Genomic DNA, 15,232 nt, shown 5'->3' on the forward strand with positions numbered 1-15,232 from the left:
CTGTAATTCTTTGTTTAAAAGACTGATCTTTTGTCCAACCGGAGTTGTAGTGGTCTGAGTTGTACATCAGAGTTGAAAGCTCCTATCCTTTGGGAGTTTACCAAGTGTGGTTCTTCTTACAGCCATAGGAATTTAGAAACATTCCCTGCTGACTGGGCCCTGACCCCTCAACACAGAGGTCATTTTGTTTCCTTAACCTTGGGGTCCCTCAAGTTGATATGGGGCATCTACTTTAGCCTCTCAGATCACTCTTCCCATCTAGGAACATGGGCTATCTTTTCATCTACTTGCGTTTCTTCAAAATCTTTTGTTAGTGTTTTATAGGTTTTTTTTGTTTTTTTTTTATTTTTCACTTTTTCACATTATCTATAATAAGATTCATATAGTTTTTGATATATAAGCTTTGATGTATAAGTTTTGATATATGTCTCCTGCTTGATTAAATTTACCCTGAAATATTTTATTTCTTGCTATTGTCCTTGGCATTATTTTTCACATTTGTTTTTGGATAGATCATTACTAGTATATAGAAATGCTAAGGATATTTGTGTGTGTTGCTTTCGTACTCTGAGACTTCACTGAATTTCTTTTATCAATTCTAACAGTTTTTTGGTGCAGCCTTTATGGTTTTCTATACAGAAGATCATGTCATCAACAAAAAGACAATTTCACTCCTTTCTTTCCTATTACAATGCCTCTTATCTCTTTCCTTTGCCTAACTGGTCTGGCTAAGACTTCCAGTTTCATGCTGAAATGTAATGGTGAGAGTGGCTATATTGTCTTTTCCCTGACCATAGAGAAAAGTTTTCAAATTTTCACCATTGAATATGATATCAGCTATGGGTTTGTCATATATGAGTTTACTTTGTTGAGGTACTTTCCATTTCTATGCAATCTGTTGAGATTTTTTTTATTACGAGGATTTTGAATTTATTCAAAATTTTTCTTCATCTATTTATATAATTATATGATTTTTATCTTGCATTTTGTTAATGTGGTGTGTCACATTTATTGAATTTAGTATGTTCAAGCATCCTTGCATCCCAGGATAAATCCCACTTAACCATAGTGAATGACTCTTTTAATCTGATACTGAAATCAGTTTGCTAATTTGAATTGAGGAACTTTGCATATACGTTCATCACAGATATTGGGCTTATATTTTTCTTTTCTCTCACTGTCTTTATCTGACTTTGGTATCAGGGTAACGCTGCCATCCTAAAATGAGTTTGGAAGTACTTTCTTCGCTTGAAATTTTTGGGAAGAGTTTGAAAAGAATTGGTATTGATTCTTCTTTAAATGTTTCATAGATTTTAGCAGTGAAGTTGTCCAGTCTGAGATTTTTTTTTTTTTTTGATGAGAGACCAATGCCAATTCATCAATGCCCTTACTTGCTTTTTGTTTGTTTAGATCTTCTATTTCTTCATGAGACAGTCTTTTTAGGTTATAAGTGTCTAGAAATTTTACTCATTGTTTTAGATTATCCATTTTTTACATATGAGGGAGAAAGAATCATGATAACATCGAACTGGAGATCAAGTTGCCTCAGGACCACTATGTTCACCATCTACAGCGCCTGGAGGGTAGGTATCCACCTCCATGAGCTCCAGCTCAGCTCCCCTCCTCCTCTTCTCTTGCCTTCCACATGGTGCACTGGATGCATTTCCTGCTACAAGGCTGGTTACTCTTGGAGATACTATTCACTGTCTGTCACAGATGCTCGGTATCCAAGTCACATCCTTGTGCCACACAATGTAAAATGTCCTGTAAAGTTCTCACAGGAGTTTAAATTCCTAGGAACTCTCAAGTGCAGAAACTGCAAGAATCAGGCATTAGATGTGAATCTTGATTCTAGCAAAATTGTGAACTGAACAAAAGGATATCCTGCTGTTACAATCATGTGAAAATGCAGCAGACCTGTGACCTGCCCTTATCTGGTTCAGTGGAGACGGGAAGTGGAGGACACAGAAGGGAGTGAAGGAAGGTCAGAGTGTTTTCTCCACCAACCCATGCGCTGTGTCCTTTGGGCGGCCAGATGTCAGGACTGACATGAACTCCCCTCAAACACAAATTTGGGAGCTGAAGTAAAGTGGATCTTTCTGCATCTAACTCATTGAAAATGCCATAAATTTTTTTTAAAATGCTATAAAACAATTTTATTTTTTATGGTCGTTGCCAAACAATGACATTCGAATTCCATCATTCCTTCTACATTTACTAGTTGGCTACCAGACCCATCCATTTAAAACAAACAAACAAACAAAAAACTCTCTTGCTCTAGCTGTGCAACCTTGAACAAGTCATGGTAGAGAAACAAAAGGCCACCTCTGAATTTGTATCCACTAAGAACTTCAGGGATCGGGGTGATCCCTTGCCTTCCTCCTTGTCCTCTCTTCCTCCCTGTCTCCTCATTTCCTTCTCTCTTCTGTTGCCACAGAGGAGTTGGTGCTTCTGCAGTGGCACACTGGTAGTGAGACTGGAGCCTCCCTGAACTGAGGTCAGGGAGAGAGCAGAGGGAAGAGCAGGTGTGTGTGAGTCACCCAAGGGTGCAGGTGATGAGGAAGGGGAGCCATGTGGGGGAAGAGCAGCAACAAGCCAAGGAGTGCCTGAGCTTTTTATGTAGAAGGGTCTGTTCATTTTAGAAAAAAATCACATTGGGGATATTAGGGGTGGTTTTTGCTCTGTCAAGCATCTAGTTCTTGCTTGGTTTAGTAAAATGATGTTGATTTTGGAATAATGCACAGAGAATAATGTTGACAGGAAAAATATGGTAAAATATTCTGGTGGGGAATCTTAGTGAGGGAAAGTTAGATATATTTCAAATTATACCAAGTGAATTATTTTGAATATCAGAAATTATTTACTATCTTAATGTTTCAAATGAGATTGAATATTATTAATATACATTTATCATTTTCATACTTTATTAACTTTTTCAAAATAAATACATTCTGTACGAATTCACTGGAGAAAAATGAAAATAAAGACATTTTAAGATTAAAAACTGAGCAATTTACCTCTAGCAAATGTGCACTCTGAAAAAGCTCATGGAAGTACTTTATTTATACTGATTGCAAATTACACCAGAGAAACTTATTTATAACAAAGAATTATGAGCAGAAGAAATGGCCACCATGTACATTTGTATGTAATCGAGACTTTTTTTTTTTTTTTTTTTTTTTTTTTTTTAATTATTTTTTTTTATTTTGGCATATTATGGGGGTACAGATTTTAAGGTTTCAATAAATGCCCATTTCCCCCCCTCCCCCCAAAAGTCTGAGTCTCCATCATGACCATCCCCCAGATGGTGCACATCTCACTCACTATGTATGTATATACCCGCCCCCCTCCCCCCTCCCACCTGCCCAATACCCTATTACTGTAGCACCTATGTGTCCACTTAGGTGCTACTCAGTTAATGCCAGTTTGCTGGAGAATATATCTGGTGCTTGTTTTTCCATTCTTGGGATACTTCACTTAGTAGTATGGGTTCCAGCTCTAACCAGGAAAATATAAGGTGTGCTATATCACCATTGTTTCTTAGAGCTGAATAGTACTCCATGGTGTACATATACCACATTTTATTAATCCATTCTTTGATTGATGGGCACTTGGGCTGTTTCCACAGCCTTGCAATTATGAATTGTGCTGCTATAAACATTCGAGTGCAGGTGTCTTTTTTGTAGAGTGTCACTGGATCATTTGGGTAGATGCCCAGCAATGGGATTGCTGGATCAAATGGTAGTGTAATCGAGACTTTTGTTTTCATTTTCCACAAGAGACAACTGGCTTGTGAAGGCAAAAAGAGAATTTATTGTGGGTTATGACATATACAGAATTACAATATAGAAAAAATATGTCAAAGTATGTGGTAGCATATATGGATTTCTATAGGTTCTTACATACTCTGAAAAGTGGGACATAGTCATTCTAATTAGATATAATACTTGAAGAATCCAAAATTTGATGGCTACAACTACCACTAGGAATAATTATACCTTAATACCACTAAGTAAAAAAGAAAAAAAGAATGGTCAAGTAAATATGCCAGACTAGCCCTATAGAATGCAAAAGGAAAAACAAAGGGGGAAAAAAGGCTGATAGAATAATATAAGACAAGTCCCCAGCTTTGATTTTCAATGATGACAACAATAATCCAGGTAACATATCTATAGACAGTAGCTTCTACAGCTGTCTTAATATGCATAATCAATGCATTCAGTAAAATTTACTGAGGGTCAAGTATGTAAAAAAACTCTGTGAGGTTTTAGGGGGTAATAAATTCATTGGAAATCATTGTTTCTTCTGTTAAATAAAGCATTTTAGAAGGAATATGAATGAGTTGAAGACACAAAGTCATGTAGGAAAACACATACTCCATCACTGAGGTTTCTTGTCTTTATCTAGAAATAAAATGGAAAAATATTTACTTGGACTCATACTAAATTATGTGCTAGAGTGTTTCAGAAATTGGCACACTATTAAACTCTATTTAATAAACTTATTAAATTTTATTAGCACAACATTTATGTCAGTACCCACATTGAGATAAAATTTGTGGATTCTTTTTATATATTATGGAATAAAGGAGATTGCTTATAGACAATTCCAATGGCAGAAGGGGAGAAACTTTTTCCCTCAAAATGTCATGAACAGTTGTGAGCTCATAAATTCATCTATAACTTCAGATCCCCCAACACAGCAGCAACACCACACTGACTTTCCAAGATCATTCTGGGTTTCATGTAAAAAGGTGACACTAAGACAACAGTTACTGAATAGACTAATTGTGGCTATTCTGGATGCTGTCTTCTTCATTTAACATTTTAGTCACGATATTCTACAGTTTATGAGCAGAACCAAGCTTTTTAGGATCCCTAAAGATCAACAGTAAGGGGCAAACAGTGGGAAAACATGAACTCAAAACACCCGAGGCATGCATCAACCATAGACGAAAATCCAAAAATAGAGCTATATAAAGAGTAAGAAGGAAACTCAGCATGTAAAATGTGACAAAGGTGATCACCAGCATCAGGACCGTGTGGGTGGCTCTGGTCTCAGGGGAGCATCTGTGGTTGTGGTTGGTGGTGTGAACATGCCGTACTCTCTGGCGGTGTCTCTGCAGGAGAAGCATCATGGAGCCACTGGCCCAGCCCATGAGGCCAATAAACACAGCATCGGGGGCTGACCACAAGAAGACTATGCCTGTAGCATGACGTAAGTATGAGCAGAACCAATTGGCCTGTATGTTACTATCATTATTTGTGTCCTGTGGACCAGTGACTATCACAGGAACATAGATATTCAACATGGCACTGAACACCCAGCAGGTGCCGCACACAGGACCAATGGCCTTGGGGACTCTTCCTCTGAGCACCGCTGTCCCTGGGCTCCCAAGGACGAGAGTGAGGAACCGATAGGTGCTCAGGACACAGGTGGAGCACAGGGTGGTGCTGCGAGCTACTACGCGGATATAATACACCAGTTTGCACCAAAGGGTGGATAAGGGTTTATGTAGAACAAAAGTCACCATGTGGTGAATCCCAGTGAAGAGGAGAACCAGGGAGTTGGCCACGGCCATGTGAGCAAAGATCGTGTGTATGGGCCTCATCCTAAGGCCAGTCAAGATTGGAGAGACATTTTGGAAGAACAGAATGACATTGGCCAGAGTGCCAATCACAACTTGCAAAGAAAAGATGGTTTTCAGAGCCACTTCCCCTATGGTTTTTTGCATATTATACTGAAAATACATGGCAAGGACTGCAGAGCGGCTTGGTGTAAAGAGTCAACTATGCTACTAGTGACATCAGCACTCTTAGTTTCTCATCTCAGAACATTGTTCTCACCTTTTTCTCCCTGAAAATGGAGAAACTGTCATATAACACAGGAGAGACTCCACCTGGACAACAATCACTGGCACCAATTCCACATTTTACCATTAGTTGTGCATTTACTTCTATTCTAATTTCCTACCAAAACTTATAGTCCATGAATTTAGGAGCCAATGGTGTCATATTTAACAACAAGATGACATAATAAGTATTACAAAAAAGAAGTAATATATAAATGTATAAGGGAGAAGGACTGCAATAATCATGCAATGCTCCAAATTTAAAATTCATAATTATCCTTTTACATTAATACATTAAATTAAGATACTGAAATAGAAAAGTAAAAAAAAATACGTGAATTATAACATTTTCTAACTCATTGCAAGAGAATTAATAGTCAACTTTTGAGAATTCAACATTATTTATTGGAGCAACTGTATGCTAAATATGTTTATAAATCAGTAGCTCTCTGGACACACAAGATAACCCTAAAATGTCCTGAGATGTTAAATTCACTATGGAAAATGTCTCCACTGACCAAATAATTGTAATTAATAATAATTCCAGAGATCTTAACTTGCTGAGAGATCAGGAGGTCCTGGGAAGCTGTCTCTGAGTGGTGTCTTCTTCAACTCACCACAAATCCACATTGATCATTAGACCCATTGTGCTAACAGATAGTTTTTGAGTCACTGTGTTTTGTCTTAGTCTTTAATTAGATTTTACAAATGAAAATCAGACTATTTACCTAAAATCAAACAATCCATAGCCCATAGGAGTCTCACATAAAAGCTTTATCATAGCCCTCGTGACTCAACAAGATTCTGTGAGATCTAACACAAAGACTGACATATTCTGGTTCAAGGAGTAATGTCTTCCTGAGGCAATAATCTTAATTACTCCTGTAGGATTCAGACCCATTGTCCAGTACAGGGGGAAGATATGAATTTGAAACAAAATCCAAAGTTACCCAAACTCCTTGCTCTTCAGGAGAAGTGGGAACATCTTATGAAACTACCGTGTAGACAACAAAGGAAGAGGCACAGTGGGTAGCTTATTACCACCAGCACTGGCTTCTCGGGATCTGCATCTTGTTCCTGCCTCCCAAGTCCCTGGTACTGAGTCTTAAGAACACACCCTGCAGCTCTCACAATCTTGTTGCTCTTTGGGCTGGAAAACCTTGCACAAGTTATTGAGTGAGATCCCAGCCTCCAGAACAAGAAAAATCTTACTATGTATGAATATCATCCACTTGTTAGTTGAGGCTAATCTGGGTTATATTTATTACCACTCTGTGCCTCTCTTGTTTCATTGCAAAAGTAACGTATGTACTAATGTAATAATAAAAATACTATACAATAATTAATATAGATCCTAAGGCAGATGTGAACACACAATGTAGAATTTATGTTGATTGTTCATCACAATGGCAGGTACAATGGTATTGCTCATTTAGCAGTGGCAGAAATTTCATAATGGAAGATATTTTAAAATTGTTTTCATTACCTATCATTGCCAAGGATATAGGGAAAGCCTAATTAAATGTAAAGTAAGAAGAATATATCAACATTCTTCCAAAAGTCACATTTTCATGAAATCTGAATATTAACTAGAGTTTTCCTCATTAATTTTTTATCTCTATTTTGCTACAGTAGATTAAGAAAGGATACAGCCATGTATGTGCTCTTTTCTGTTCACTTAGATAAAAGAATGAGCATGCACACAGACACACAAGAGATCTCACAGAGAAAAGCATCCCAGAATTCTTTGGAGAAATACTGAGACAATTGCATCCTACTACACTGAGATTTGAGACAGGAAAATATTGTCATCACACCATAATGTACCGTAGACTATTTCTCTCTGCTTATTTCAGTTTGTATGTGTTTGTAAATGGCTCTAATTTTATATGTTAGGATACTTATGTTTTAACAACAACCCCACAATTTAAATTTTCAGTTGTCTTCATACCAAAGCCTAAATTTATTAGGTCTGAGAAAATGAGCAGACTTGTGTATAGGTGGTTGAAGAGCTCAGTGGCTCTTGACATCCACCTTGGTTCAGACTCCAAAGAGGTCCTGTTCTTCTTTCTCTTATTGTCAGACTCTGCAGGACACAGGGATTTGCAATGACCCTCACCATGTAGTTGCCCTGAGACACTCCACTACAAATGACCACCATCCATCTGACCAGCCACAGCAAGGGTAGGGATGCTCAGAGAGATAAGGATTAGCACCTGCTCTGAACAGCATCGCTACACAAACACAGCTCTGGGCATCTCTCTTTTCGGATAACACTTTGTCCTGTTTTCCTTTACGGAACACAGAGAAGCACTCACCTGGCTGGTCTTAACTCCGGCAATCTGTGCAGAGAAGTGTCATTCAGTATTATCCTGGGGTCCTTGAGTCCATAGTTATAGGGACAGGGATCCTGGATCTGATGTCTCCAAAGAGATCTCATTATCATATTATCTGTAGCATCAGTGACAGTGTCTGCTGGGAGACTTTGGAGAAACTTTCCTGAAGAACTAAATTTATTCCCAGTGCAGATCACCCTCAGCCATGTCTGGTGACAAAGGACAACTTCTGCCAATTAGTAAGAATGTCCTAATGAGCTGCTGAACAAGAAGCACAGAAAGTTTTCTGTGTTCCCTGTGGGAGAAACTAAGTTCAGAATCAATGTTGTAATCAGGTCAAAGGGACACTCAGTCATGGGTCTAGGGCTCTTTGTTCTGTATTTCCATTTGGACAAACTCCTTAACATAGTTTCACTTTTCTAAAACTATACTGACAATCAAAGTCTGTCCATTCAGAGATTCAACATATATCTGAAGCCAGATATCCCACAACTGTTACCCCTACAATTCTATTTGCTGCCCACCATCTGCCTAGTCTGGAAAATATCCCATTTTACCCAGTGCTGTTTCACTCTGCAAATTCATGCAACCCCCAATGTCCTTCCACACTGAGCATCAGCCTATGCTCCGGAGTCTGGATCTTCACGTGACTTGACCTCTGACAACTCTTGTCACAAATGTCCCCACGTCTCTTCAGTGTGGAAAATGCATGAGCTGGAGCCAGTGTTTCCCTCCTCATAACCCTTGGGCCACCCGGTGTCCACGTGGCTCTGCAGGGAGGTTGCAGTTTGCTTCCCACGATACCCAAGGAGCCCTGCTTCTTCGTGGCTCTCAGCAATGTCCAGGCTGTCCCTGTTTTCTGGTGGATTGGCCCTGGAAATCGTGGACAAATGTAACTAGGAAAAACCAGTGATTAAGGAATCTAGAGATATAACACTGCAATTCTTTCACATTGCTAAGCAGGAGCAACATCCTCCTCAGAGTGAACTCTAAGCCTCCACCCCTCCACCGAAGCAATGACTACAGCACTGCACTAGGGACAAGTGTGTGCCAACAGACTAGACAGCCCAGGGGAGATGGACAAGTTCCCAGCACACAGAAATTACCAAAACTGACTCAAGAAAGGTAAAAATTTACTAGATATGTAACAATGGGAAGATTAAATAATCAAAACCTACCAAGTTTAAAGGCCCAGGACCAGATGGCTTCACTGGTAAATTTTACCAAACATTTAAAGAATTAACATCGACACTTTTCAAACACTTCTCATTAATAGAAGAGTAGAAACCACTTTCTCACTCATTCTATGAGGGTATCGATAAACCTGTTATTAAACCAAACACATCACGATAAAGGAAACTATACACCAATATTCCATGTGAATACAGATACAAAAATCAGCAAAATAGGAGCAAACCACATTCAGCTACATATTAAGAGGTTACATTAATACTTCACGATAAGTGAGATTTATGCCATGAAAACAAAAGTGGTTCAACATGTGATAATAAATCAATGTAATTCACCACATTAATAAAGGAAAAATCAAGATCATCCATGATCATCTCAACTGATACAGAAAGAGCATTTGATATAACATATAATACTTCCATGGTAAAAACTCTCAGTCCTAAAAAAAGAATGAAACCCTGTTATTTGCAGCAAGCTGGGTGGATCTGGAGGTCAGAAGCTAGACACAGGAAGACACATATCGCATGTTCTCACTCACATGTGGGAGCTGAAATGTTGATCTTGTGGAGACAGAGTGGAGTGCTGGTTACCAGTGGCTGGGGACGGTGAGCGTGGGGGGTAAAGAGTTTGATTAATGGGCACAGATATAGAGTTAGGAGAAATAAGCTCTAGTGTTTAATAACATGGTAGGTTGCTCTAGTTTGGGGTGTATATGTATTTATGATTTTACATCCTCTTGTGTTGACCCCATTATCATTATATAATGGCCTTCTATTTTATACTGCTATTTGTAGTATACTTTACAATCAGGTGGTGTGATGTCTCCCACTTTGTCCTTCATGCTCAAGATTGCTTTGGCTAGGAAAACCCATCAGAAAAACAGCAGAATTCTCAACTGAAACCTTACAAGCAAGAAACTGGGGCCCCATTCTCACTCTTCTCAAACAGAATAATGCCCAGCCTAGAATACTATACCCTGAAAAACTAAGTTTTGTATATGAAGGAGAAATAAAGACCTTCTCAGATAAGCAAAGACTTAGGGAATTCACCAAGACAAGACCTGCCCTCCAGGAAATATTCAAAACAGTGTTGCACAGGGATTGGCACAATAAACACTCATAAATGTAAAATAAACCAAAAGCTAAAGGTCAAAGGTCAGATACCTCAATGGCTCAAGAGAGAAGACAAAGCAACACGGTTCAATTCAACAGGATGAACAGAAATCTGCCTCACTTATCAATGCTCTCAATAAATGTGAATGGCTTGAACTGCCCACTAAAGACACATAGGCTGGCCAAATGGATAAAATACACAAGCCAAGTATCTGCTGTCTTCAGGAAACACATCTAACCCACAAGAATGGATTGACACTCAAGGTGAAGGGATGCAAAACAGTATTTCGAGCAAACAGAAGCCAAAAGAAAGCTGGTGTGGCAGTTCTGATTTCACATAACTTAGTCTTCAAATCAACAAAAGTAATGAAAGACAAAGAGGGTCGCTATATAATGGTGAATGGTACAGTTCAACAAGATTACATAGCAATGCTATTTATGCACTCAACTGAGGTGCACCCAGATTGATAAAGCAAATATTATTTTATCTAAACAAAATGATAAACGGCAACATCATAATAGCCAGAGAATTCAACACCCCTCTGACAGAACAGGACAGATCCTCCACATGGAAAATTAACAAAGAAACGACGGACTTAAAAAGAAATCTAGAACAAATGGCCTGACTGACATTTAAAAACATTCCACAAAAAATCCACTGAATATACATTTTTCTAACCACCTCATAAGACAGTCTCTAAGATTCACCATATCCTAGGCAACAAAGCAAATCTCAAAAATTTTTTTAAAAATAGAAATTATACCATGCATCTTCTCAGACCACAGTGGAATTAAATTACAAATCAACTCCAACAGAACCAACCATCATATGTCTTATAAGGGTGTGTTTGAGTGTGTGTGTATGTGGATTATGTCCCAGTGTGTTTCAATGAGCCAGCAGAAAGCAGAGCCTACCTAGGACCACATGCAGGGGCCCCCTGCTGGAGGCCTGGGCAAGATTGGGCAATCCTGCCAGAAGACAGAATGGTTACCTGGCAAGGGCACTCACCCCCAACCTCAGCCAGACGGAACACTGCCACCCAGGGCGCCTGCACCCACCCAAACCCCAGGCCCTCCACCTCCCCCGCCATCCTCACTGCAAACAGTGGCAGGGAGTGGCTCCTGCTGGGCCCGGCCCTGTCCCACACTTCCCTAGGAGCACGCCAAGCCTATACATGTCCCCCGGATGAAAGGAACGACAGCAAAGTGGACGCCAAGCCAAACAGCGTCTTCCTTAGAAGGCAAAGGCCAGGCAAGGTGCGCCCCCGCGCATCCCATGGGAATGATGGGGCCGAGCGATCGGGCACTGACACCAAGGCCTGGTTGCCTTGCCGGCAGAAGACACGGCCAGGCGGATGGGCACGGACATGACGCCCACCCGGTCGCCTAGAAGGCACTGTGGGGAAGGAAAGCCTCACGCGGTGGCCCCCCGCAGCGCTGCCCTTGATGGAGCGGGAGGGTCTCTGGCACGTAGGGTCCATCCAGAGGAAGAGAGGTCCAGGCGCAGGGAATCCGCGGAGGACAGGAGAAGATGGGGCTGCCTAGTGCCTGTCTCCAGGCTGGCACCCCGGCAGGAGAAATCGCTGCCAGCCGCCACGGGGATGCCACCTTGCCGGGCGAGCTAGCCAGAAAGGCCGCTGTGGAGGGAAAGAAGTTCCCCACCCTGGTCTCTGCTTCTCCGCCGCCGGCTCAGTCGGGGCAGGCGGGCGTGGCCTCGGTGCGGGAGGCCGCAGGTGGCAGGGTCGCCGTCCTGGCCGTCCGCTCGCCCCTCCCTCGCAGCCAGACTTCCTGGCGAGGTGGCTGTGCTGGGGTTGGGTGTCCTCGGCGTCTTCGGATGGGGACGGTGGCTCACCTCCTGGCGGCGAGGCCGTTCTACTCCTCCCGGTCGCAGGTGGCGCCCCCGCAGGGCGGAACGAGGCCAAGCCACCCCGGGCAGGGACCCCGCGGCCAACGAACGCCACCCCGCGCCGCTGCCCGGCCGGACGCGCGCCGAGGGCCACGCCGCCAGGAAAGGGGACTGCAAGGAGCGCCGAGGCCCACGAGACAGCGAGTCGCTCCCACCCGCACACATACAAAGCCGCGCGCGCGCACACGCACACAGCCGCGCGCACACACGCACATACAAAGCCGCGCCCACACACGCGCACACACACATACACAAAGCCGCGCCCACACACACGCACACACACGCACAGACAAAGCCGCGCCCACACACGCACCCACACACACGGCACAGGCACCCAGGCAGGTCCTCACACCGCGGGGCTCGGCCGCGGGCGAGGAAGGACCCCGGCACAGAGGGGCACACGGGCACCCGGGCAGTCCCGCCTTCCGGGCCACAGGCGCGACGACTTTGGACTTCCGGGCACACGAAAACAGCCAGCAGGCGGGCGTGAGGCGGCCATCCAGGATCCCTCCTGTATCCCGAGGTGCTTCCCGGCCGCTGAGACAGAGGCTTCTTCAGCCTCTCTGCCCGCTCCTCTCCGGCTCCTAGGAACTACGGACGGTGCCCTGGCCGGGGTCCTGGAGAGGGCAGAGTCTGACAGGGACGCGCCTGGCCCCAGAGCGCTCCCGCTCTAGGGACGCGCCTCCAGGCCACGGCCGCGCTCACTGTGGCAGCGCGGGGCGCATGCGCAGGGGCGAGATCGGCCGTGCGCGGCAGCTCCGGCTGTGGAGGCTTAGCCGCGCGGCGGGGCTTTCGGGGCGGCGCGCTCAGGCGTCGGCGCGGAGGGCGGGCGAGACCGCACCGGCTGCGCTGTCCGGCAGGGCGGAGGGAGCCTGTGCGGGACCGGAACCCGCACCGGGACGTTTGAGCAGGGCTCTGGGCGGCTTCCCAGCTCCGGGCGGGCGGAGGGCGGGCCGCAGGGCGAGGCCAACACGGGGACCGTCCTCCTGCGATCGGAGCCGGCGACACTGGGGACAGGCGCGGCTGCCCACCGTGGGGGATGAACTCTGCCGAGCTGGCACGTGTCCGCTTTGGCACAGGGAGTTACCTGAGGCCCCGAGAGAAGGTGCCAGGGAACAATTTCTCCTAAGAACTACCCTGCTTGTGGAATCCTCCTCACGCAGAGAAGAATTGGTGGGGAGAGAAGTGAGTTTAATGTCATACAATTTTTATTTTTTTTTTAATTCTAAGATTTCTTAAACTGCAGTTAAATGACAGAAAATAAGGGTAAGTTACTAATTCGTTATTTTTGCCAACATTGGCTGAGTGTCAAGTACATCCATGCTAGAACATGCTCACTTCAGTCTGCTTCATTTCTGCACTATGGGATCGTTGGAGATTAATTTGAATTCTGCACCCAAATTATAGCCGTGATACCCTGGGTTACTCTTAGGGATGTCTCAGCTCCTGCTATGGATTCGTGCTACAGCCGGTTGGACCTGCCGGCATCAGGGAGTGTCCTTGTGAGTCTGGATGCTTCCCCAACTTCACCCAGAGGACAATGGTGGGCCGTGTCCCTCACATCCTTTCTTTACATTACAACCTCACTAGTGAGCGCTGGGGCTAGCGAGAAGTGGGTGCAAGTGACACTTGTCACGTCAAGCACGAAGGACTCTCAGATGCTACTATGCACTAAACTCATGAAACCCTCTTGTCATCGGCTTTCTTTATCCCCCGGCTGTGTGGCTGTGGCTGCGATGTTTCAACCAGCTAGTGTCTGAACTGCCTGACCTCTCTGGAGAAACCTATGTGATTGAAATGCAGACATACCTGGTGCCTCCTCTGCACTAACGCACTGCAGGAGTAATTCAGTGGGGAGTCTGTTACGTCCCAAATGTGTCAGTATTTCTGACGGTGGAGGTCAGGCCCGTCTGGCTGTAGGCGAAACTGGTTTCCAAGGTCAAGGACCTGGCCCCCTGGCTGAGAACCAATGTACTTGTGAACCCAAGGGTGCTGCAGTGCCAGGAAAGGAATCTGCATTGCCATCCCCTCCACAGTCCTTTCCCTCCCTGTTAACTCGTCTCTGTCTCCACTTCTGCCCTTCCATCCCAGACCACCTCATACTTCTTGATTTCATCATCTGCTCGATTCTTGTGACATCTCACAGCTAATATAGAAAGCCACCTCCAGCATGACAACCACAGTTCTCACAATTGTTATTCCCATGTGGTCTCCTGGCTGTGTCCCCAGCATACCTGCTGCTGAGGGTGAAAGTGACAGTGTGGTGTGCTCACACTGTTGTGTCCCCAGCAGGCTGGGGTCCCCAGGGAAGGGGTTGCCACTTAAGTCTGACCACCCTTGGTCTATGTCGTATGCATCACAGATGCCTGTTTCACTACCAATCTCTTTAGTCATTTTAGTGTAATTTGGAAAGTAATAGACAACCTTGTCTGAACCCCAGAGTGAGCATAACACCACTACAGCTGAGACCTGAGCCTTGAAAGATCTGATTGCAGAACTCAGACTCATTGCAATATCCTCATCTCATTCTCTTTTCTTAGGGTTCAGATAGAATGTGTCCTGTGGTCAAAACGTCTGCTTTGCACGTAAGTGCAGACATCACTTATGACAATATCCAAAGTGAAGACTGAGCCATGTAGTCTGCTCACTGGCTCAGCCATTGTGCCTCTTCAGCAGATATGAGCATCAGCGTTGGCACAGCCAGATGATTCTCCGTCATTTCTGACAACCTGTGGAATGTCCCATGTGGGAATTTCAAACAACACTGTCCAGAGTATGCCAAGAGATCCAGTTATGCACCATTGGGCCTGGCCTTTTTGGTTCACCTCTGGCTTCC

At 43.9% G+C, this 15,232-nt stretch overlaps 1 protein-coding gene and 1 long non-coding RNA gene across 3 annotated transcripts; both read right to left on the reverse strand.

The window, feature by feature from the left end:
- Nucleotides 1-3,751: 3,751 nt before the first annotated feature.
- LOC142865754 (uncharacterized) lies at nucleotides 3,752-12,459 on the reverse strand. 2 transcript variants are annotated; one of them, XR_012915885.1, is made up of 3 exons: nucleotides 12,343-12,459; nucleotides 8,170-8,396; nucleotides 3,752-4,403 (listed from the first exon to the last, which is right to left on the reverse strand). It is a non-coding gene; the product is annotated as an uncharacterized LOC142865754 (long non-coding RNA). The 2 variants fall into 2 exon arrangements; XR_012915886.1 differs by having other exon boundaries at nucleotides 8,170-9,060.
- Nucleotides 4,416-8,162, reverse strand: LOC142865753 (vomeronasal type-1 receptor 4-like). Its single transcript, XM_075999016.1, has one exon. The coding sequence runs from the start codon at nucleotides 5,750-5,752 to the stop codon at nucleotides 4,841-4,843; it is 912 nt and encodes a 303-aa protein (XP_075855131.1). The 5' UTR covers nucleotides 5,753-8,162; the 3' UTR covers nucleotides 4,416-4,840.
- Nucleotides 12,460-15,232: the final 2,773 nt, after the last annotated feature.

Source organism: Microcebus murinus, chromosome 32 (genome assembly GCF_040939455.1).
Source record: "Microcebus murinus isolate Inina chromosome 32, M.murinus_Inina_mat1.0, whole genome shotgun sequence".
NCBI lineage: Eukaryota > Metazoa > Chordata > Mammalia > Primates > Cheirogaleidae > Microcebus > Microcebus murinus.

Excerpts from the sequence above, each read along its gene's own strand:
- LOC142865753 (XM_075999016.1), bottom strand. The coding sequence starts at position 5,752 with ATGTATTTTCAGTATAATATGCAAAAAACCATAGGGGAAGTGGCTCTG.